Here is a 27073-nt window from a genome sequence, read left to right as displayed (position 1 = left end):
AATATTTGATTACTGCAGACCTGCTATACTGCTTCCTGAAAAACACAAAACACTAGACTATTCACCACCACTTCCTTCATGCTACAATCACAGTATTTTCAAATTTGAGTTGTAGATTTGTCAATTCTTTTGATGCACTCAAATTTTACATAATTTGTCTTCTAACCCTATACTGAGCTGGTCTTTACCCCAATGGTGATGCATCACAGTATCAGATCATACCTCCTAACTTCACCAAATAAAGAATTCTGCTGGATTTTCATCAATTTCCAGAAGTAAACAACCATCCAATTTTCCACAAGACAAGAACACTGTATAATCTACCCTGGTTATTATTCAAATAAATGAAATGACCTTGTATGCAATTAATAACTACATGGTACCATACCACCACCAAAAAAAAAAAAAAAGAAATCAAAAAAATCATGTACATCTGTACCTACACTGACTGATCATACTCCATTACATCATAAATGAAACAAGAAGTAATCAGCTACTCAAAATTTAGTCTTAGAACTTTACAACACTCACTGTACAAAACAAACAAACATGTATCCCTGATAATGGACAAGGAATTTGCACATTATAAAGCAAAACACTGTCTACATATGCCCATTTTTACATCAATAAAGTTGTGATTAGTGTTCATCATACAGTAAATTAAGGCACTCTTTCCACTAACAAAAAAAAAGAAAAGAATGACCAGCTTTCCTAAAGCTTGCTCAGATTGAGATTCAAGAGTCAAGAACAATTCGTTTGCATAACAAAAGTAAAAGTGAAAGGACATATTCCTCAATGCATAAAATTCCTCCATAAAGACAACTGAAACTGCATCTGTATCAAATATCAAGAGCATTTGTATCTTCAACTGCATTTGTATCAAGTTTGTTAAATGTTTTGAAGGCCAGAAAGTCTGCAACCTTATATGGACGTTGTATTGCAACCAAGACAACAAAGGGCTATGTTCCATGATGTCATTTTCGACAACTGCAACAATTACCATCACTGTGGCAACAACTGTAACAATGAAATCAACTGTAAGAAATTTGCTCCATGCTTTGGTATCAGCTATCCATGTCATTTGCAAAAATTGTAAACCTCTTCCTACATCAGGCCCTGGGTTTTTTACAGACGATTTGTATCAGAGACTCTTTAACTCTCACATTTTCTGTGGGAGATCTTCCACTTGAGGCCAATTTCATATTCTCCTGATTGTGTTTGGATTATACCTCATTTAGTTTTGTCATATATATGCTAAAAATTGAGGCTACGATAAGCATCAGAGAGCATCTAGAACCCTAGAGCTTGGACCCCTGCTGCAAGGGACGCCATGCTTTGTGCCTGTAATGTGTGCTATGTGCACATGATATTGTATGCAGCTTTGTGCCACCAGAGTCTCCAGTTTGCCAGAAGTCCCCAGGCAGGAGAATTTGCAGTTTTTAGAGAAACTTGAGTCTCTGACTTGCACTCTTACATTCCACACTTCAACTACAGTTTCACATCATGGTCAATTTGACTTGATTAGAGTAATATCAGACAAACAGAATGACAGAAAAATCAGGCATAAAAATATTAAAGAAAGGTTGGAGAGTTAGACTTTTTCTCATATTTTCACAGAATACATTTATAACAGAATGGCAGAATCATGACGTCATCATTGTACAACTCCCTGACTAGTGTGTACACAAAATGTTTGAAATCAAGTTTTGAGTTGATAATGTTGCAACTGCAGCCTCCTGCCCCTAACAACCATTGTTGCTCAGTAATAACAAGACTAAAACAGTTTGATGGGAAGGATATATGTATGTTGACTTTACATCAAGGAAACTTAGTTTGCCTACTGGGTAACAGTAAGAGTCATACACATGCAATATGAACATAAAAGCACATATGGCAAGCAAGTCGAGAATATGAAGAGATGCACGAAAAATATGAATATGATGCTGCTGCTGCTGATGGTGATGATAATAAATGAGTAAATAAATATATAAATAAATATAAACATAAATAAATAAAAGAATAAAAACAAAAATAGCAATTATGATAACATCAAAAAAACATGTTTGCACATGTTGAACACAAATATACCACTCTGACACTCTTCTCTACAAGAGAGGACACAAGTAAAACTTGTACCAATAAACTTTTGAACATTCATAAGACAGATCCATGAGCTGACACAACTGGATTTGTGAAAGACATTTGCATAACATGCATGCTGTTAGTGAGCTTTGTGCTTAAACTCTGTGATCTGTCATGGCTGTTGAAGAAATCTAAGGAGTCGAACTGCAGCGAAGTTGGGGAGTACCAGTAAATATGATCAAAGGTCTTCTGGCTCAAGACTTGGTACAACAGCTAGCACACTCTTATAGTTGAAAGCAAGAAAATGCCACTAGCACACTAAAAATAATGACAGAAAGAGAGCTAAGAACCAAACTTCATTACTTCAACTCATAAAAGGATTAATGAGTGTGAAGTCAGAAAGCCAGGTGTACCAACATTTAAGAGATTTTGTAGCCTATGAGAAAATCAGGATGTACAGTTGTATATAGAGTTGTGATGAAACTACAACTACATGCATATTCCTTCTTGACATGTTATATGTCACCACTACACTGGTTCAATGCTGCTCTGTGAAAGACAATGGCAAGTTCTGGGAAAGCACAAACTGTACAATGGAGACATGGTGAGCTCCATCATTAAGTTGTCAGAAATGCAGTTAAGTCACAGTCACTAAACATTCAAAAATTCATTAGAAGGGGCACATGTAATGTTACACTGACCATATCTGTCAACTTATGGCATGGATCAAAGTAGCTTTGCATGAACAGACAATCTGGTGTACCAAGAGGTATGTAGTGATGTGTAAATACAGGCATGCTCTTTACAGGCTTGACCTGTCATGGTGCAATCTTACCAAAGTTCTTCACAACTTGATAGTATTACTATTACTGACTGATGTTCAAAACTTGGTATTCAAAAAAGTTAATTCATGAAGCCTCTTTTGATATAAGATTGGTAAGTATACTTAATATGTTTGCCCTGAGATACATACAAAATGGAAACATGAGATGTCAGTGCAGAACATGATGGCTTCTATCAAGGATGATGATGAAGGACATGTATTTCATGTTAAAGCTTTCAGTTACATCCATGTATAAAGACAAAAAAAGATGTGCATCTATGTACCAAGACAAATGTGAAAATGTAAGTACAACGTGTAAAACTCTGAGTAAAACAAATTACTGGTATGACTGCCATATTTCAAATCTTGCTGTGCTTACATTGTAACCATTTATTTATCTGTTTTATTTAGAGCAAGACATAACCCTAATCATGCTTATCACATTTCACACACAACATAATTCCCTCTTCACACCATGCTGAAGTATTGTTTGGGGGAATGATTGTATGGGGGGGGGGGGGGATTGGCAGAATATTACAAATCATTTTATCAGTAAGGTTGAAAACTTATGTGGGGAATGGACAAACTAGCTTGTAAAAGTCTACTTCGTTCAAAACACAGATGCCTCCTTCTAATCCCCTTACAGTGTGTGAGTTTAAAGCCATGACTCACACACATAAAAGATCCCCCTTCATTCATTCATCACAAAAAGCAGGGTGCTATCCTGGTGAAGTTTTCCCCCTACCCACCCACACACGAAAACGGGTGAAAGATACCAATTCCTCGTGGTTTGCCCCACGTCAGCAAATAGTCAGCAAACGATATCAACTCGGCACATTGTGCCATATGCTCGCATGAATGAACCATCCGTGCAATGTAATCAAACTCCCTTTTCATGTAAAATGGAACACTCACATCACACAGCTCCACTACTAGATTTCCTTGGACCATATGTCAGTGGTTGCCATGGGAATGATTGTATTGGGGGGGGGGGGGATTGGCAGAATATTACAAATCATTTTATCAGTAAGGTTTGTCTTCCAAGGTTGAAAACTGATGTGGGGAATGGACAAACTAACTCGTAAAAGTCCACTGGCAATCCTATTTCCTATTCCGCATCTCATTCTCTCTGAAATATTACTTGCCTGCTTTACATGAAAGATATCTCTCTGATTGGGTCACAGACAAGAGATTACTGTAAAACATGATATATTCGCGGCACGAAATTTTCGCGAATTGGAGCCGACGGCCTTGTTCGTGGCAAGAAATTTTCGCGAATTGCCACTTGTGTTCAGTGCATATAGTGGAGATAAGAAATTTCGTGTGCATTTTAATTTTGCGAATCTTGGCACTCGCGAAATTAAAATACATGCGAATATTCCTTGTTTTACAGTAACCTGCCCAAGAAGTTTGTCATGATTGCTTATGCTATGGTCGCCGCTATCGATTGAGCAGCTATGCATTGTTTTGAGTTGTAAATATAAGCTTTACATGAATCTGTTTCCTTCTACCCAGGCTTTTCTATCACTGTCTTCAAATTAATCATATCAGTCATGTCATACATTAGGATATACTGCTATTTATGCATATAATTTATAAGATGGCATGTCATCATCTCACTTTCTTACTGTAAGATTCATCATCTCCATGGCTGATTTCCGTTTTGAAGCATCCTTGAATATTGTTGGTCAAAGCCAATTACCTTGTGAATCACTGACAGATGCGTATGAAATGACATCCTTTGTGTCATTTTGATGGCTTACTCACTATACTTTAATGGGACTACATTTACCTTTTATTGGGATTGTCTTCCACTTTACTGTAAGCACACTAATGAGCAGCATGCTGAGATAAATGCAGTATGTTTGGCTGAGAATGAAAACAGGTGTAATTAATCAAACATAACCAAAAATTCTTCATCCTATCTTTTTTTTTTACCTTTTTTAGATGTACATCTGTTCAGAATCTACAATATATTGAAATTAAGTCAGGTTAAAATCTAATATCTACCTAAATATAACGATATATGTATATATATTTTAGAGGATATATTTTATCAATTAATCAGTAAGATACTAAATTTGTAGTGCATAAAAACATAAATGTATGTGCATATAATGAATAAACAGAAAAAAAACAACACACACAAGGCTGCAATGTGGGTGCACACTCAAACTGACATGACAGTGGCACAGACTTCACACTGCACAGGAGACACACATAGCCCTACTGCAATGAAATTCCTTGATCAGTTTGTTATGCCTTCAGTGGTACCGCCATCCACACGATGCAGTGACCTGAACACTCTTTACAGCCCTGTCGGTGGTCAGTGGGGCTGACTGTTGATATCCGTTGAATCGGATGCAAGCATGGCTGTACGGGCTTCGGCCATACTGGCTGACTTCTCCTTGTCATTGCTGAATGACAGCTCACGGGTCAGCTCAGCAGCTTTCTGTTTCAACAAGAGGCATTAAGATGCAACATGTGATGAGAGACACCAGGTATGAGATTAATGGATGTGATTCAGTGGTTGCTAGGATACATTCTGCCGAGATCATCCTTCACATTCTCAAAATATAATATAGCAGTGCAGGGGGAGCAAGAGATAAAAGTAAGATATTACAATGAAAAACCCTATCATTATATCACATCGACTAGATCTAACACAAGCAAGAAATCTATTTATTGCCAATTGGGTACAGAATACATAGGAGGTTTGGGTACCTGAAAATTAGAGCAACAATGATGGACATGTTACACAGGTTTGAACAAGGTTGGGTGGAGCCGCAGCATCCCCTACGCTCAAAATATCCATCAAACGGCCTCATTTTTATTTCAGTACTCATCTCAGGAAAACATGAGGCAGAGAGGGGGCTCAGTCAGTAGCACATATGCCTTGGATTCAAATGGATTAAAGGGATAATATAGTATTGGTGGAGATGAAGATAAGGCTTTTAATTGTTTGTGAGATACCATGAAACCAATCATGAAATAGTGCAGAGCACACCATTCTAAGAGGAATTCAAAATTTATTTTGTGAAAATCGGTTTTGGAATGGCTGAGACATCCAAAAACAAAGTAAAACAAAGCGATTGCAACAAACGGTGGGTCCCACATTTTATTCGGCTCGCTCTGTTTTGGATATCTCAGCCATTTAAAAACCAATTTTCATCAAATAAATGTTAAATTCCTATTGGAATTACATGTTCTTTCACATTTCATACGAGGTTTCTCATTATCTCACCAAAAATGTTAGAAACCTGAAGTTAGGTCTCAACCAAAACTATGCAATCCCTTTAAGTTTTGAGTTGATCCCACTGAGTCTAGCTGAGCCATGTTGTGTGCAATCGTGTCGGATCCTCTATTAAGAGCAGAAAACATGCTATCCCTTAGACAGGACACAAAATGGAGGTTCCAGCGGGGGAAGCAACTGATGTAGAAAATCATGATCATCTGCTCCTGGAAGAGGAGGGGCTGGGTGGGTGATGTGGGATGGTAGGAAGAGAAACTCACCCTGTCTGCCAGAGCCTTCCTAGATTCAAACTCCTCCTTGGCAAGCTCAACCTCCATCCACTTGGGTAGATCTGGGATGAGGATGGCAATGGCTGCCTTGAAGGCAAGGAAGATGTGCTGAACAACAGAGGGGGAAAAAAGAGATTACCATCAAATACTTTCATTACTGCTAATGTCATTACCATCATAACCAGCTAGTTAATGTCATTCATGACATTATAATTACTAAAGATATAAAGACAGGTATCAAAAGAACCAAGTACTACTACAAATCTACATATACAACATTTTGTCTTCAGCACAATGGATAAGTAATATTATTGTAGTAATCATCTTCATTATGGTCTCATTTACACAAACCACCAAAATCAAGATTTATTGTTATGATTACATTGATGTTACAGTTTCATATACAAGGTTTTATTACTCTTACTACATTACTACATATGTCCTCATTGATCGTCACTATTGCCATTGTCATCAAAATTTCTTTTAGACATTAAAGGATATAATGGCAATGATACCTATGAAAAATCATGCCCTCCTCCTTTGGGAAATTGCACACAAAAAGTTTTAATTTTCTTTGTTAGTTTTTCTCAAAAGGATGTCTTACCTCAACTACCACAAAGAGAAGGATGTACTTGGTGGTGGACATTTCTGGGAAGAGGGACTGGATCTCAGGTGACAGAGCCATCAGTGCCACATTGGTTAGCACAGCAATGATGCTCATAATCTCAAATGTGATCTGAATAAGCAGAGTAGAATTGGCGATAGAAAGCCATTACAGAAATACTGCAACACACATAAATATTTCCCCCACTATGCAAAAACCAGGTTTTGACAGCCCTGTGATTTTCCTCAATACATTTTCAGACTTACATTGTTCACTTCAGAATAGTCTATGACAATGTCATATTTTGAATAAAATCACTACCATGTTTGGCCATGACATATGAAACATGTTTGGTAATTTTTTCTTGATACTTATTTTCAAATAGATGATTTATGCATTTGATGTCAAAGTAATTCATGATAAAAATTGCACTGCAGTTATCCACGTACACACTCAAATCGACATATTAGGAACTGCTAAACATAAAGCTGCAGTATACTGCACGTTTCAACACAATCATACAGTTAGTGACATTGCCACTATTCAATAAACACATAACAACATTAAACAAGAGACACGGTAGGTTTAGCGCTCAACATAGTATTGGAAATTCACCTTCCACACATTTCTGCTGACTATTTCTTTCTTTCTTTCTTTTTTAAAATGCACCTACTCAAAGCACTTCCATAGTTCGATCACTTCTGGTTCAAGAGAAGAAGATTTTTTAAAGATTTCAGAGCTAAGGGGCCCTCAGGGGAAAATACTCTCCAACCTCCATTACTGACTGTAGTCCCTAAAGTTACAAGGTGGCACTTGCCTGCCAAGTGCCAATGTCGGCAACGGCTTGTCCAAAGGGTCGCTGGCACACGCGGCTGAGCTTGAAGGCATCACTCCGCACCTCGATGACATTGTTGAGGAGAGCAAAGATGCCTGCCAGCGGGAACACAGCAGAGAAGAGGAACACGTAACCAAACTGGAGGAAAAGCTCCAAGTAGTCATCAAATGTTCCCTGGAAATCGACAGTAAGATTGAGAATACAACACAAGAATAAGTGCAACCTGATTCACACTCTTTCCCCAATATCATATGAGAGTGAGTGAATTTTATGGTATAGGGAAAACTAAATGTAACAAACACTGCTATGTACTGAGATTGGTTATTACGAGGAAACTTTCGCAGTCCCAACTTACGGTGAACTTTCCTTCCACACAAGTCTATGTAAAATGCTATTCTTACAGTAAGATTAGCTGTTTAGAAATAATTGCTACAAGATGGATTTTGTGATTCCCAAACAAAGAAAAACACAGTTAATCAAACGTGTTATAGTCATGTAAAGCATATCTCTTTGGGTAAATCTTTCCTTTGTCTGTGTGACCATGTTCGAAGATTCTGCAGCTCAATGCAACAAAAATTGTGTCTTGTATATTTTTCACATTGCACTCCACCTCAGCGCTGCATGTTATGCATGTGTGTGAACATGTGTATGTGCACATGCACAGAATGTGTTTGAGTATGTGATGGTCCACGTACAGCCCTATGCATACACGCAGCATCATGAGGTGTGTGAGGCAATCTCCTTATTTGACTGACTTTCTACTATCAGGAATTCCCAATCTCTACACATGTATGCATAATGTACAGAAACACAAATGCGTCGCACAGCATTATGCATAACCTGTTCTAATCTTCCACACACAACATATGCATTTCAAAACAATAACATCACATGACAATTTACAGAGGATCGTGACCGTCACGCAAACTATACATGAACAAATTCATACATTCATTAAGAAATGCAACCTTAAAATCGTATTTCAATGCCGAAAAACATCTTAACACGTAAAGGTGAGTAATTCTCTCACACACATGAATATTGTCAGGTTATCAGTATGAATTGATATGTGATCTGTAGTCCCATATGTACATATATTGATAGTGTCTTAATGTTATGCTTCTTTTATGCCAACTGATATAATGAGATATCAGCTATAACAAGGAAAAGTGCTTGGTCCTGACCTCCTCGTTATATGAGTTTTCCTTGAACTAATTCTTGCAGCCACCCAGAATCCTTCATTTCTGTGTAGTTTGGAGATGACTTAAACCTCAGGTCCAGCACATTCCACTATATTATTTAGATTCGAACTGAATTATCCTTGATCACATCAGTGCAGTGCAAATCAAAGGACTCATGATTGGTACAGAATTGTATTTGTATTCATATCTAGGGGACTGATCACTACACAGGACATGGGGAAGGAGTTAGTGGGATAATTGATCATACTGGATAGACATCCATCTTGCTCTGCTGGGCTGCCAGTTTGGAGGCATCTTTGTGAGGTGAGGTCTCACTACTGGGAGCATCGTCATCTTTCTTAGCCAGTGCCTCCTTCTCAGCAGCCTTCTGTCCTCGCCAGAACCTGAGGATGAGGTAGGGCAGCGCTGTCTCGATGAACTGTTCAATGAATTGTTGGATGATGAGCAGCGTGGAGAGATACTGAGGTTTGTACAGAGGGATGAAAATCATATAGGTAATGAGAGACCAATGGAGATTGGCACATCACTATACCTGACGGAACAGGTTGTGGTGGAGGATGAGGAGGAGAAAGAGAAAATAGCATCAAGTTGCAATTCACACTGTTTTTGGGAATGCACAACATAACAAGACAGCAGAAAATGACATTTTGTGTCATTGATTTTACTCTCTATGTAACATGAACATCACACAGGTCAGATGCAATGCTTCTAATTCGAGGGAAGAGAACATCACATTTTGTGGAGACTAAAATTTTTTGAAAAGAATTTGGGATATTAAAAAAAATGATATAACTGATAAAAAATATAAATAAACATCAGGTCTAAACTTCAAAAAGCTTCAAAGAGTTTCACTGGATTACAAAACATCATTTAAGCAGCAATCTATGCCTAGTACTTCAAGGTTCATGGCTAACACTGGGTCAAACTCTCAATGATATGTGACATGTATTACTGATTATTTCCACATTATCACTGTGCACTTCAAACTTAAGAATACTGTAGCATGTGTTGAAGTTGTGTTAAATTGATGATTAGAGATACACACAAACCTTGTGGAGTATTGACACACCACAATCTTTTGATTCATTTAACAACAGTGTAAGGTAACATCAATTGCAATTTACATCCAATCTCCGAAGCTTTCTAAATATCAAGGCTTATGTTGATGCCTTAGGAAAAACCTTATCAATGGACAAAAGATCTCAGTAGTAAGAGGGCAAGTTCCAACAAATAAATTATAACTTCCTTCATTGGATATCTTTATGTACTCTACAATTGTGCCAAAGCTGTTGCTATCTTGAAAAAGCTTTAGAATAAAAATGTATGCTTTCTATAGCTTCTTTCAGACTTCAAGAATAAAACATGAAAAAAAATTCTGAACCTCATGAGGTAGACTGTATTATATGCACTGCACCCCAAGCATTGCTGCTAGAATACCACATCTACTGACACTTTGACTCACTGCAAACCCTACAGCATGATTATAAGTTTACTAGTGCTTCTCACCTTCCTCAGCTTCACCATGTCTTGTTGGTAGAAAGCAATAAAGAAGAGGCACATGAAGCAATTGGAGAAGTCAAACTGTGGACAGAAAAGACATCTTTGTGTCTTATTTCAATATGTACTTGTAAGCATCTGATCTTGATCAAACAAGATATGTTACGAGCACATTTCACACATCAAGAATCACTCTGACAATGTTGTGTGTTTAAAATTCAAGATTGAGAGCCACAGCAAAAAGGATGAAAAATAAAAACAATACCTTTCAAAGAAGCAAAGTTAGCCATTGCCAACCTTAGAGACAATATGTTGCATTAATGTTGCTGAAAGCAATATTTTGTTAATTTTGTTATGAGCTGACTTGCAAAAATGCGCAAAAGATAAAGCCATTGCAAAAATGCATGCTGTAAAAAGCAGCCCATTTTTGAAAAACATTCACATCTTATACTATCAACAAAGATAGAATTATTAGATTTTCAAAATTTATCTGGATGTTCCCTGAGGCTAGTGGGACATAGTGACCAGTACTTGACCCTGCCTAATGGTGATTCACAGACAAGGCCAGGAGTGAGAGGAGCTCATTATCACATTAAGATTTTAACAGAGTTAATTATTTCAACATGAACATTACTCATAATAGTTCAAAGGCAATGACATTGATGCAATGACTTATCTTTTATGTCTTGAACAGTTCATACAGAATAACATGGAAGAATATGTATGTCAATGGAAAACCAGTTTCAGAGAAAGAATACCCCAATGTTATCATAACAACACATGGAGGGGGGGGGGGGGTTGGGAATTGGCAGATGGTGTGTGATGGGGAGTGTGGGCAAGTGCTCACAGATTCATGGTTACTCTTCAGAAATCAGACAACACAATTACTGCTCTGCCACCACAGAAGAATTATCTTATCATAAAAGCATAAAATAGTACTGCACGGCGACACCAATTACTTGTTGTGAATGTGCATTACAATCTAAATTTTACCTAAAGAACAAAGAAGCGGGGTATCGTATCACCAAAGCTACTAATTGTCTGTAAATACCTCAATCACATAAAACAGAAAAATCTGCCAAGCCGTTTGTCATCCAAACGAGTACATCTTATATCATAGTCATCTGCATTTCATGATATTTCATTGCCCTTGCAGCTGTTCTAGTGGTTCCATGACATTTATGCTCCACTGACAATTGCTCCAAAAATGTGACATATGATTCGTAGCAAACACCTTCAGACATTTGCTGGGCTGACAATTGTTCCGTCGACAATTGCTTCCTGGGAAGATGGTTTGGAGATAGATATTTTTTTCTGCCTATAATTGTTCCAAATATATGCCATGGTGTACGCTATACCGATAATTGCTCTGAAGATGTGTTACATTTGCTCCATCAATAATAACACCAAATATACATGACATTTACTCCACCAATAATCGCTCCAAATATATGTGACAACTAAATTTTCTTTGAGGACACATTGCTCTTGAATTTAATTCTTCTGCCTACAAATGCTCAGTGATTTCATTTGGGATTGATCTAAACATCAGAGCTGTGCCCTCGGCTTGAAAATTATTTGAAACAGTAACTATCTATCACAGCATTCTCAGAATACTAAAACCACTACAATATTTAAATGAATTGACGGTTACTGAATCAATTGTACTACAATTTCATTTATTTCAAAGCATTGATTCGATAAAGAAACAAAACTGATAAGCAAAATGATCTTCAAATGATTCTTAAATGTCGCAAGACTATGATACTTTCACAAAGAATTTAAAAATCAACATTACAGGGGAATCCCGTCATAACGAGATCGGATACAATGAGAATCCGCTTATAACGAGATAAATTGTTCGGTCCCAAATAAATTTGCGTGTTAGCCTATGGGGATTCGGAGTTCCGGTTATTGCGAGATAATTTTCGGGCCTAAAAACAAAGAAAAACAAAGATGAATTTGTGCAGATATAACGACAACTTTCTTTTCTTTTTTTAAACCGAACGAAACAACGGGGAAAATCATGCACTATTTCAAAACCAGAAAAGGTCAATTCTCTGTGAATTGTCTGAATTATCGTTGCGTGCAAGCAGAGACTAAGATCTGCCAGTTCCACAGAGAACGCAATCAAGGTGACGCGCCGCAAGTTCTTAAAGTCTCTTTCCGAGGGCCGTGATGGAACGGCATCAGAATATTTAGAAGCTGTAGCTTTAGCTAAAGAATATGCCTAAATGTTATCACAAACGCTACAATTCGAATTAGCGTTCTTAAATGGTGCACATCTATTTTTGTATCCGAAATGTTAAGTTAACCTTTCCGAAGATGCGTAAAGAGAGTATCTAATTGTGAGCGGGAAATGTTTACAAACGTAGCGAATTGTAGAGAAGTTTCTGGAGAAATTTTGAACATGTTCAAAATTTCTTTGCGATAAGAGAAACTGGTTGCAAAAATGAAAACTGTTTTTGAGTTTGATTGCAACTGTTACCGAATCCTGACGGAATTTAAACTCTGTTACTATTCGCTACTTTCGCAAACATTAGCCGCTCAGTTAGATAACCCATTAACGTAACTTTGATTATGAGATAAATTGAATTAGATGTCAAAATCAAAGTATGATGAGGTCATAAGCTAAAATTAGAATTAGCTCGACTCTAGCTAATAGAAATACTATTTCACTTCACCAGTTACCGGGTACTGGTTTTTGTTTTCGCAAACGGCATGCACCCGTCAATCTCATCGGGTAAAACATTCATGCAAAGCACACATTCAACCTGGTGCTTCGCAACAAGCTGGCAGCACATGGCACTCTTGCAGTAAAAGTCATCAAGCGTTTCGCGCATCGCACTTTACAGTAATAGGGAGAGAAAATAGGATATTGGGCACAGTGTCCTTGAAGGAAATAAAAAATAAGAGTATAAATTGTGATGTAAACTTTCACCATAATACACATGATTTATATCATATCAATAATTTGTCATAGAATGAAAGATAAATTCAGACTTTAGTCACAGCTTTCATCCACGCGAGTTACGCTAAATGCAGCGTTGATAGCGCGATGACCTTACCTATAATAGTTGCATAAATTTTCCTTCATCTCTCTCTTCTCAGATGTGCAGAATGATTAGCATGCGGATAACAAAAAGCAGGCCCCATTTACGACATGATTATACAATATCAAATCTGAAACATTTGATAACAATTAAGCGTCGAGGAAAGAACAAAGATGATTGTAATTATCGCAAGAATGCTCTCGCATTTTCGAGTTGCATTTCCTGTTTTTCTGTTCATCAAAATGGAGTTGTCAAAATGGAGATGCATGTAACCCAATTTTAACAGAGCATGTTTATCTAAAGTGTATTTTCCACAAGTGTTCGGATACAACGAGAATCCGGATATAACGAGAAAAATCACCCGGAACCGACGATCTTGTTATAATGGGATTCCCCTGTATATCAAAAGCACTTGAGAATTCTACTGAGAGTTCAATCTTTGGCAAAGTAAGTGTCCATTGAACAGTTATTATTAAGAAGCAAATGTAATATTTCTGAAGCATATTTCAGTGGAGAAAATGTCCGTGGAGCAGATGTCTGCAGAGCTAAAGTCTCAAAGCATTTGTCGCATAGAGTATATGTTGACAGAGCATACGATGTGTCACCTTTTCTACTAGACCAATAGAGCTCTATGGCTCTGATAGAAGTGAAAACTAGTTTACAGTTTAAGCGTAATTCCACAATGGGTATTCAACGTGAAATGACACCAAATTATGGCATACTACTTATAAAGTTTTCTCTTTTTCCCTACATGTGTCAACAAATTACCTTTGAAGGGTTTTCTCATTTTGTTGTTTGTCTTTTTGTTAAGGGGGGGGGGGGGCTGAGTAAGCTGATGAGCCAAATTTCTGGGAGTGGTAAAACTACACTCATGTTATACAGACTACCACAATTACATACTAGTTGTCAAATCTTATTGGCTTCCAACCATACAATGTAATTGTACACTATTTCAGTTTAATGTTACAAAGAGATATTCAACTACCTATAAAGATGGGCTTCTTAACCAAATGAATAAGCCTTAACATCAAACACTTCCCTCTTACAAAATGTTATGATAATATTCTACAAGGTCCAGAAGAAAGGCAACTCAAAATGCTGTATCATAGGTTCTACTTCAAAGTTTACCTTACAAGAAATATGTAATGAAATAGAACTCCTTCATGTAACTTTGCTACAACAGACAGCATATGCAATGTTAGACAAAATCATGTTTCAGAACATCTAAGGTTACCCAAGCTCACAAATTTTTGCTCATTTTGGAGCAGAGCAGTTGGAGGTGTTGGACTACTGCAGGCTAGGAAGAAACTCACCACAACTAGTTTAAGGATGAGGTTGTTTTCATGAGCAGACTGAAGACGGTGGTTTTCTGTTATGCACACAGAGAAGAACAGACGAGGCATGCAAGACAAAACAACACATAAACTGGAACACAACAGAGTCATTCCCTCACATCCTTGAACAACATCAAACAGGAACGAATGGAAGTATGGTATACGCTATAATTTTCACGTACATAAATTTTCGCGAATTGTCGCTGTCACACATTTTCGCGAGTGGTTAAATTCATGATTGGGGGACCAGAGAAAATATGAAGTGGCAAACAAAGTGTGAATTTTCAACTTACTAGCAAATAAGAATGATACTAGTTATACACTGCATGAAAAAGACTTGCCAAACTCTGCGAACTAGTAAGTTAGAATTCAACATTTTTGAAGTGGTTAAGTCCATCGCGCTAGATTTCTGACGAGTGGTCCCCTTGCGATAATGGATTGGCTCTCTACAGTATTCGTAAGTAGACGTGGACGTGCGTAAACAAGCTTAGCCAGTATGGTCTGTTCGGTAAGCCGTGACATGGTATACTAGTACTGAAATGTTCGTATCATCAAGGCAAGGGATTCATTTCGGAAGGTAATATTTTCGCGTGTTGCTAATTTCGCGAATAGCTCCTGACTCGCGAAATTCGCGAAAATAAAACCCCCGCGAAATATATAGCGTATACAGTAATCTTTAGCACAATTACAATTTCCAGCAAATCTCCTAAATTTCAATAAATGATGATCACCAAAACAAAACCTTAAAGTGAGGCATCTTTTTTCCTGCGGAAATAGGACAGTTCCCGGTAATCTAGGGATTCAGTACGGATGCAAATTGAGTCACTTCTGTCCTAAAAAATAACTAGCCATGGCAAGTTACTTAATGCTTATTAAGAACATGATCATGGGAATAATTTGTCATAGTCTATGTCATTACAATTTTCATATATTTATAGTATTGATTCTGAAACAAACAACCAGCAGTCTATTAGATTCTCACAAAAAGAATTGATACGTAAAGTGCTCTCATGTAAGATGTAACTATTAGACATTCTATGGTTAACCCCCCCAAAAAAAACAAACAAACAAACAAACAAACACTAAATGACATAAAAGCATCCCAAGCACAGCCACTTTTAAATTGGTATGTTACCTTCCTTTTTTCTGTGTCACAACATATCTCACAACAATGTCAGTGAATTGGAAATTCACATTTAATGCACTAAATACTTGCACACTGAACAGGTTTTGCCACAAGAAATTGCTGCTGTCATGCATACTTCTGTCTTCTGTAATGGGATTGCCAGCAGAATGAGGAAAATGTTGGCTCTTGACAGGTTTTATTCTTTTATAGAACTACGCACAGTAAAATTGTGGAAACACAAGAAAGTTCAAAACAAGTGATGAAATGTGCACCAGCAGAACACAAACCTAAGCATGAAATATAAATGTACTATCCTAATCCATATCAAATAAAGGTAATAGAAAAAGAATTGTCAGAGATGCCTTGGCAGTGCTGAGAAGGATGATTTGCTCAATTGTTTTATCCCTGCATCACGCCACAACATAAGTACAAACAGGAATAGCAAGTGTCTACATGAAGCAAAGGAAGCACTGACATGAACATAAAACAAAAACATGTACAGTGCATGCTGCTAAAACCCATATATACAAACATACTTGGTACATGTCTCATGCTACATCTTGGTGCATGTTAACATTCCAGATGTCATGCTCTATCTCAAAAGAAATGATTGGTAATGCCGAAGGGGGTATGACATTCAACAGTTCTGGGCATACTCATTTCTTGTTGCAGACACATTCTGTAGGTAAAAACTCAAGCCACAGAGAAAACAAAAAGGACTCTCCACCCACAAATTGCACAGCAAGTCAGAACTAATCACTGCCACAAGGATTAAGTCCACAGCAACGATATTAATGAATCATTCAGAGGCTATGCAGTGCACAGCTTCTTAGCACACATATCAGGATCTATGCAGCAAGCAACATATTCTTGAGGTGGAAATTGTGCATGATTAATTTCTGGCACAAAGAGTAGTACCAGTGAACTCTGGATTATTTAGAATGTTGCAAACTACAATATTACAGTAACATTTCAATATCTCCCTGACTATTGCAGTGTTGTAACTTTCGCGCTACTTCAGAAGAGCCCAAAATAATTACAGCATGAAATATTCTACATTCACAGTGTATGGTGTTCAAGGAGGTGAAGTTAATAAGCAGCAGCACATACCCCAGTCATTGAGGAAGCTGGCTATCTTGCGGTAAATGGAGTTGATAATAATGATGACAACAGCATACAGGATGCTTGGGATGAGGAGCACCAGACCTCCAACTGTTGTCTTGGCATCCACTTTTGTCATGAGGTAGTCCTCAAACCAGAAGAAGGCGAGCATCATGAGGAATGCAAGGCAGAGGAAGACCATAATGATGGGGGCAGACACACCATACTTCTTGTAGTTGCGTTTGGACTCTGGGTAGTGTGGCTCACGGCGCCCCGTGACAGGGTTAGTGGTGATAGCACCATGGTACTCAGCTCGCGGCTCCTCAAACTTCACCATGCCTGCAGGTGCAAGGATTAGTGATAATTCATGTATGCTTCTTTTGTAGATCGACTCATACTTGCTCTGAACTGAACTGTCATTTCCTGCTTAAACCAGTGAGATCAAATATTACATCTTCAACACAATAATATCTCTCCTTTTATTAGGTTAAAAAAACATGCCAAGTTATAGATGACACTCTTTGAACCCTGAAATCAAATTGAATCACTATAATCTCTGACACAATTCAAATTTCAGCACAATACATTTCTTTATCAAAATCAGCAGTATTCACCTATAACTTCATGTCAAGAAACCATCTTGAGCACTAACCGTAAGTGCCCCACTTGAATGCCATCACATTGCACTTCCTCTTCCAGGCTTCCAGGAAGATGGTGGTCCACAGTAGGTTGAAGATGGCAAAAAAGGCATAGCCATGAGGAAGGTGGCCAACAAATGTGTCAAGCAGGAAGTAGACCAGGCCCACCGCTGCCGGAAGGAACAGGGCCTTGGTGTAGAACCCAAGGAAGGAGAAGTAGATGCCTATCTTCTCACCAAAGTAGTCTCGGATCATTTCTGTCAAAAGATATTTGAGATATAGGTTTGCATTTACAAACAAGGAAGAATGTAGAAATATGGATCCCATACATTTATGAATACACTAACAATTAATCACTATCTAACATTCAAACAAACTATATCTAACAAACAAACAAACAAATGAAACGGACATGAAGTTTATCTTTACAACAATAATAATATTATTATCATCATTATATCATTATCATTATTATCATTATCATCATCATCATCATAGTATTATTATTACCATTATCATTATCATCATCATTATCAATATAATCATTATCATTGTTTTCATGCCCTATAAGCGCTCACACTGAGTGATAAATGGCATTATAAACATCCCCATTATTATTAGTTAATTATTATATCATTATTATTATTATTATTATAATTATCATTGTTATCATTATTACTATTATTATTATTATTGTTATTATTATTATTATTGTTATCTCTAGCTTCACAAGATATCTCTTGGAGATTAATATCACGTCAAGTTCCATCCTGGAACCTTAGACTTCCAGTACTTTTCTCAGGATTCGTGCCGTCCCCAGCAATGCTGCTTTTTGGAGCGTTTGCACTCGATCTGGCACACCAACATCGTCCAAGTGCCGTCGCAGCTGCTTTGGCGTTGTTCCGAGTGCTCCAACGACAATAGGGATCACCTTCGTTCTCATATTCCACAGGCGGCGAAGCTCTCTGGCAAGGTCTTGGTACTTCTCTATCTTTTCCTTCTCCTTCTCGGCTACTCTGCTGTCTCCCGGTACCGCGACATCGACGATTGTGCACATCTTTCGAGCCCTTTCTACGACGATGATATCCGGACGCCTGTGCTGGATGGCATTGTCAGTTTGAACATCGAAATCCCACAGGATTTTAACTTGATCATTTTCAGAAACTTTCTGTGGTTCGTGCATATACCATTTGCTCTCACATGGTATTTCATGTTTTCTGCAAAGCTCCCAGTGAAGGACTTGTGCCAGTTTGTCATGTCGTCTTTTGTACTCCTTTTGCGCCAATTTACTACAGCCACATACGATATGTTGCACTGTCTCGTCTCTTTCTCGGCATATCCTGCATGTGGCATCCACATCTCTCTTCTGTATCTTGGCTTTCAGAGCATTTGTTGACAGTGCTTGCTCTTGGGCAGCGATGATCAGTCCTTCTGTCTCCTTCTTCAGTTCTCCTTTCTTCAGCCATAACCATGTGTCATTACTGCTGATGTTCTCCGTCTCTCTGCAAAACTGCCCGTGCAGCTGCTTTTCTCTCCACTTTGCAGATCTTTCTGTTCGTTTCTGGCTTTTGAAAGTAAGTGGATCAATGGCGTTTACATTATTTCCACTTTCAACCAGAACGGCTCGAAGGAGTTTTTCCTCACTGCTGTTTATGTAATTGTTGAGGCTGATTTGCTCCATTTCAACGCAATCTGACGCACTCACGAGCCCTCGGCCTCCTTCTTTCCTTGGCAGGTACAACCTGTCGACATCAGCACTCATTTGGTGGGTTTTGTAGATCGAGAGCATCTTTCTTGTCTTCCGATCCATACCAGCCAGTTCCGCCTTCGTCCATTCGACCACTCCTCCTGTGTATCTCAAAACTGCTACCGCCCAGGTGTTTAGAGCTGTGATCACGTGTCCGCCATTTAAGTGTGATTTTAGTACACTTTTTACACGTGAGAAGTACTCCTTCGTCACAGACACTTTGATAGCATTGTTCGAGACATCATCAGATTCCAACACTCCGAGGTATTTGTAATTCTCTCCTTCCTCCAAACTCTGTAGTATTCTTCCATCAGGGAGTGGTATTCCTGCACTCTTCACTCGTCTCCCTCTCTTCATAACCAGGGTAGCGCACTTGTTGATGCCGAAGTCCATGCCGATGTCTTTGCTGACCAGACGAACCGTTTGAACTAGCTTGTCGCACTGCTTCTCGTCTTTACAAAAGAGCTTAAGGTCGTCCATGAACAGCAGATGATTGAGGGAGCCATGATTTCCTCCGAGGTCATAACCGGCCGATACATTTCGCAGAACGCTTGTAAGTGGAATGAGTGATATAACGAAGAGGAGAGGTGACAGTGAGTCCCCTTGGAATATTCCTCGTTGTATTCTCACCTGACCAAGATCTTTGCCATTCGATGTGAGGGTTGTGCACCATGCCTTCATAGAATTTGTCAGTAAAGCTCGGATGTTATCTGCAAGTCCGAACATTTGCAAGCATTCATCGATCCACGAATGAGGCACCATATCATAAGCCTTCTTATAATCGATCCAGGCTACACACAGGTTGGTCCTCCTTCTCTTGGAATTTCTCATCACCATTTTGTCAATTAGTAGTTGGTCTTTAGTTCCTCTGCACCCTCGCCGCCCACCTTTTTGTTCGACAGGGAATAAGTCCTTCCCTTCAATGAAGCAATACATCTCATTCGCTATGATGCCAGTCATTAACTTCCATATCATGTTTAAACAAGTTATGGGTTATTATTATTATTATTATCATTATTATTATTATTATTATTATTATTATTATTATTATTATTATTATTATTATTATTATTATTATTATAAGTCTTGTGTGTACACTGGTGGTGTGCCATGAATAGCTCAGTATACTACAAACAAAGTTTGTTTAACTGTTAAACATGGGTAGCCAATGTACAATTTAAGCATTACCTCTGTATTTTCAGAGACACAGAAATAAGAATAACTTTTGTTGTTGTACTTACTACTGTACATACTAAATTCTTTACAATAATGCTAGAACAGACATATAAATCATAGATCAGATACAAAACATTCTTTGAGAAATTCATCATAAACAGTCTCGCTAGTATTCAATCTTAGTAGCTTCACTAAACAGATGGCACTGGATCCATCCCTGTTAAAATGGTGGAAGTGTTTGTAGTTTACCATTTGTTATCATTTTCTTCAATTAAATACAAGAGTTGCATGCTATACATAATTTTACTCAACTCATCACAAGGTACATGGGCTGAACTTCATCTTTGGATATTCCATGACTGAGGAATTGCCAATTTATACACATATACACACCCACAAAGATACACACACACACTTTACTGGTAGAAATAATGAATATTATACTTCTCTATAACAAATCACTACCATCAACACACTTTGCATACGTACAAAAAAACAAAAACAAAAACAAAACTAGAAATGTCGCTATGGCGACTGGTATGCCTCCGCCATAATGCATGATTCTCCTAATAGGTCTATAGTACATGTGGACATTGTGTGATTACATTTTCACAAAATTAGCAAAATATTAAAATGACATATTTGTCACAAATGTATCGAGTGTTCACCTTCCTTGACCTAGATGTTTAATTGGATGAATAGGAGAGCATGTATTTGGGGATTTAAGAACTTTAACTTCAACTTTGATCCTTTCATAAGTTTACACACTTGAGTAATTTTCAAGGTATGGAGAAAAAGTGCAATTTCTGTATTGAACAGTAAATTGTTTTCATTTTCATCTGGCCTTTGATTCATAAGAGAATCACTGTCAGGCAGAACATACATAAATATATACTAAGTTTAAAGATAACTTGAGCCACTTCCGAGATATGGAGAAAGAAGTAAGTTCAGCACTTTCACTTGATCTTTGACCTTTTGACTTTTGACCGTCTTGGCAACAACAAAAAAATCCCAGAGAATCTCTAGTGGGTTATACGTATGCATACATCAAGTTTTAAAAAAATAATCCTGCTGGCATTGCATAAATATAAGGAAAATAGTAACATTTTGAATTATTGCCCTTGACCTATGACCCCATGAACCCCAAATTCCCTAGATAACCACTGCCAATCAGTACATGCATATATATACTTTGTTCCATAAAGATACCTTGAACAATTTCCAAGATACAGAGAAAAAAGTGAAATTTTAACATTTTACTTGCCCTTTTGACCTTTGACCTTTTGACCTCATGACCCCAAACTTTCACCAGAGAATCTTAATTGGGTAATACATGTATACACTAAGTTTCAAGAAATATCTCCAGGCATTGCATAGATATAGGAGAAATAGTGAAATTTAAAGCATTTGACCTTGACCTTTTGACCTTGAGCATGTGCAGCCAAAAGTTGATAGGCACAACTTCACCCCCTAATACACATACATGCCAAGTTTCATTAGGATACCTCAAAAGGTTTTGATAGTTACCCTGTCCACAAAATTCATTACGGACGGACGGAAGGACGGACGGACGGACGGACGACCTCACGGTGATATACTTGTGTGTCTACCCCTTTGTTCTCCCTTTTGTTAAAATAGACACACAAGCAAAAATTTTAGCCACACAAGCCTGACGGAATAAAGGCCATCTATTGTGCACTATTGTTCTCCTAGCCACACAAGCATACTCTCGTTAGCACGACGGACGGACGGACGGACGGACGGACAGATGGACGGACAACCCGAAAACATAATGCCTCCGGCACCACTTCGTGGCGGAGGCATAAAAACAAACTTTCCCTAGTTTGAATGAAGTGATTATCTCACTGTATAACACACAACTACCAGGGTTAGAGCACGCTTACAAAAGGAAAAAAAAAAATGAGAAGTACATCTACCTATCTCATTGAGAGCTATTGACAAGTCTCTTGACAGACACAAATATAGACCATGTGATCAAATGAAAAACAAAATAAACCCATATATTGGCAAAAGCAATGTATTACCAATGTGTGAAGGATGCATTGAAACACATTTTCAAGCATGCTTATACTGCACTCTACACCACACTGGAATGTATAAACATGTATACTGACTGACAATATTGACACAAGGTATCGCAGACAAACATTGCCTGTGTTCACCTCTCGTCCTTGGGTTACATGCTATCACGAATTAAAGACTAAAACAAATATCCTGTTTACTCAGAGGCTGATCAGACACTTGGGTGTGTTACTTAATTGCTATCAAAGTGAGAAAGGAATCAACAGATTTAATAAAATACACAAGATCATTCTGATTAAACTTAACACATACTGATATTTGAAACACTTGTGCCTGCTGTCAATATCCATAGATCTTGAGTAAATGTTTCATCGATTGAGGATTTTCTCTCATCAGTTAAAAACATTAATTGACAAAAACATGATTTGTTTTCCTCACTTAATGGACTTTAATAAGGCTGGTCTTACAAGAGTTATAACTGACACATACAAATTGGTCTTACAAGAGTTATAACTGACACATACAAATTGGTACATAAGACAACTTCCCTTGATAATCAACATTGTTCTCATCAGTCATCACATGCAAACAAACAAAATATATCCCTACACACTTCACACAAAGATTAAATGCAAAAGAATGCCCAATATTAAATGAATCAATCCCGATACCAGTATGAAATCAACTTGATAACGCACAGTCAAGAGACAAAGCTGTTTCTGCTCCTCTTACATTCTTTTGGGCAGACATTTACACTGTACATTCCAGATGCAAACCTAGACAAATCATTGTTGGCCTTGTTTCATGCTTGAGCTTTGAAGAAAGTCTGAAGCCTTGAATCACAGACTCCAGTCCTATGACATATGTAGCAACTGCATTTACATTTGTGAGATGGACCAGCATGATGCAGGTCATGCACTGTACAGATATGATCCCTATGTCATCAGGTGTATTTAAGTTTCTTCAATGCAGTTTTCCACATTGTAACAAAACTTTACCACCATTTAAAACAAGTTGCTATTAGTGTTTGCAATGTCGTCTGTACATAATCAATGGAAAACAAACAACGCTCAAGCCCTATGCAGCACGGAAGTAGCAATGCTTTCTTACCAATTGGCTGTGGCTGAAAATACTTGGAGTGTTTGTACCAGTGCTTCTCAAGAGATGTCAGCTCTACTGGTGTGTGCAGTGGGTAGAGTGCTTTGATCAAACCACAATTCAGCAACTTTGGAACTATAAATACAAAATACAGTGCACTCCTGTTACAACAAATACGGATTTAATGAAATTTTAACAACAAAGTAAAAATTTAGGTACCACAATTATCATACTGAATAACAACACCCCTGTTTTCATTTTCAGATCAACTGACCTTCCCAATAACGATCCTTATTTCATTTTCAGAGTTACGAGCCTTCTGAATAACAAGCTGTAAAAGAATCCTAAACCCTCACTTTTCATGCATTCATTTTCAAACTTAGCGAAAGAGTACAGACAACTTTATGCTTTCTCTTTGATGTAAAATTTTAATGACATTACTGAGATAGCCTTGCATCTACCATTGCTTTTCAGTGTATGATGAGAGCAGAATAAACAAGATATTATACACTTTTGGTTTGCGTGTTACATACTTGACTTGTTTGGTTATTACACAAAATTTCAAAATGTCGAAAGAAAACAGCCAGCCCAAGGACTTCATTATGATGCGAGTGGCCTATAGATTGAAACTTCTCCTTTTCTGTGCTTCATTTTTCCTGATGGTACAGATTCAATGGCAATAAGATTCAATAATCTTTATTCTAATTCATTTATAGAAATTTGGATTACAAAATATGCAGTGTGTATTTACTATGACATCACTATGACATCTTTATTTCACTATCAATCTTCGGACCATGATGACACTTTACATTAGAGAGGAAAAAGTGGCATGCAAAAGTCAAAAAAAAAAAAAAATGATTTACTTATTCTTTGCTCTGGGTAGAGATTCTGCTTCTTGGTCTCTGTGCCAGGAATATCCTGGGCCTTGGTGCTGCGAATGTGGGTTAGGAGGTAGTAGACCACTCGCTGCTTCTCGCAAGTTGTTAGGAAGCATTTATCTGGATGTGTTCATCAGAGTGATTAAAAAAAAATAAAGGTCATTATGATGGTGAACAGCAGCAGAAAGTACACTGATATCAAGAAATCATACAAAATAAACAAAGAAAACAGAGGAAAAGTAATGCTGACAGCACAGTGGAAACCATTTTTCAATTCATGACAGCACTGCTATTCTAACAAGCACTGTTTTCACATTGATCAGAACATTATGTTGAGTAGACAAACTTCCCCTACCCTCGCTGTCAAAATGATCCCTGTGCCCGCGGCTAAACTCTCGCAGGGAGCCGTCCTTGCACTTCTTCCGGAGGCAGATCTTCTCTGCCCCTTCCAGTAGGAGCTCCTTGGTGGCACTGACCTGGAGGATGAAATCCTTGCCGTTCTGTCCCCGTAGAGGATGTACCGACAGACCTCCACCACCTTCCCTTTCTGGTGCCTGCAGCAATGAGAGGTGATTACTTCATTTTTAGTCCATAGAAATTCAGCAAAATGAATGAGGATTTCTATATGATCAATGCCTCAGCCCGACATGCTCTTTCTCATACCTCAAAAAACCCCCCCCCCCCCAAAAAAAAAAAAAAAAACCAAACAAACACAGAAAATGTGATTTCTAGATACCACAAAAGTCATATTCTGAGACAGTATAGACTAATTATCCCTGTTTGCACCAGAGTACCAATTTAGGGCAGGGGCAGTTTCATTCTTTGATGAAACTGCCTAATCAGGTGCGAGAGTACTTGCATTTTCCATAACACGTGCTAGTAATTCACTTTTATTTTGTTCTATAAGTGCGACTAAGCACACACACTCAACGCTATTTAGCTGTCTCATTGATAAACAAAACTGCCCTTGTTGTAAATAGGCGCTTCGCCACGAACAGGGATGACGAGTCTATATCAATTAGAATGAACCAAAATTTTATGTATACATGCACCAGCTTGCATGATATACAGCTTTTAAAGCTCCTTACTGTCTTAAGGGTGACACCCCCCTTTCATACCCTCCCCTCCCTCACTCTGTCGCTTTGCAAAATCTCACACCTAGCTGCTCTTTGACCTTGACGTCTCTATAATGTAAGTGAACAAGCAATCTGCTATAGTAGGTAGATGCTAAGAGCTCTAATCTCATGAATATCAGTAGTCAACATAAAAAATATTATGTATTCCAGTTGTAGGCCGACGTCTTGACCATTATCTTCAATACCTGTACTTAACCCCCCCCCCCAAAAAAAAAAAAAAAAAAACACACACACAAAACAAAACACACAAACACAGAACACATTTGCCTATCATAGATGCAGTGATGATGGAGATATTTTCCTCCCCCCCCCCCCAAAAAAAAAGAGAGAAATCTTTGCTCGTTACACTACTGTATAAAACCCTTGTGGCAGTTGGTGGTGTTGCTGTGAGGGCCTATAAGTTTGGAAACTGATTATCAAAATACAGAAATGTCACATAATTACATTACATCACAGGAAATTGCATAAATGACTGGAATTTCCTATATCACTGTGCGATACCAAAAATGTGTACGGTATGTGAAGGCTATGATAAGAAATTTGTAAGGTAAAACTGTCAAAATTGCAAGCAATATGATTCATGACTTTTACTCTCCTTTTCAGAAGGGCATATCAGTTGAGATTACATCTAAAAATACAGAACATTCAACACAAACCTTGAGTACAGAAATCATCCAATTCTTTGTTGCCATGACAGCACTTTTGTCAAACTCAATGATGCATATGGCATCATCATCATCACTCTTATCGCTATGATTGCAACATCCATCCGGACTGGCCGGGCTACTGATGTCCTGTATGCCAGGCTGATGAGTTTCATCCTCTTTTTGGATATCCATCCTGGTTGGGGAGGAGTCGAGGCCAGCATCAGACCCAGCTTGTTGATGCTCATCAGCATCCATCTGAATACAAGCATGACAGCAATTCAGTAAATATGTCATTTTACAACTACAAGAATTACAAGATCCTTTATTCTTCCAACACCATCCATCTTTGCAACCCCAAAACAGGATGTGGGGGTATGCACCCCCCTTTAATTTTGTAAAGGCAACCTCCTCTTTCTGGATCCGACCTAACCCGACCAGACACTGTCCGAACCACAGCGACTGGGCTGTGTATAGATCCGACCCTGGTATTGTATAGTTGATTGCCATATATTGATACTGATGGAGGAG

The 27073-nt window shown here is 38.1% G+C and overlaps 1 protein-coding gene across 1 annotated transcript; it reads right to left on the bottom strand.

The window, feature by feature from the left end:
• Positions 1–5184: 5184 nt before the first annotated feature.
• On the bottom strand, positions 5185–26792 carry LOC139736884 (anoctamin-10-like). Its single transcript, XM_071647544.1, has 13 exons — positions 26555–26792; positions 25109–25316; positions 24748–24882; positions 23894–24016; positions 17832–18074; positions 17189–17518; positions 14932–14987; positions 10575–10649; positions 9316–9528; positions 7849–8040; positions 7032–7163; positions 6419–6535; positions 5185–5357 (listed from the first exon to the last, which is right to left on the bottom strand). Exons 1-13 carry the CDS (start codon positions 26735–26737, stop codon positions 5232–5234), a joined length of 2133 nt encoding a protein of 710 aa, XP_071503645.1. The 5' UTR covers positions 26738–26792; the 3' UTR covers positions 5185–5231.
• Between the last annotated feature and the right edge of the window lie 281 nt (positions 26793–27073).

This window comes from Diadema antillarum, unplaced genomic scaffold (assembly GCF_040938485.1).
Source record: "Diadema antillarum isolate AM-2024a unplaced genomic scaffold, OU_Dant_1.0 seq00000672_RagTag, whole genome shotgun sequence".
In the NCBI taxonomy this organism is placed as follows: Eukaryota; Metazoa; Echinodermata; class Echinoidea; order Diadematoida; family Diadematidae; genus Diadema; species Diadema antillarum.
The sequence above is the reverse complement of the archived record's forward strand: the minus strand, read 5'-3'. Positions and strand labels throughout refer to the sequence as shown.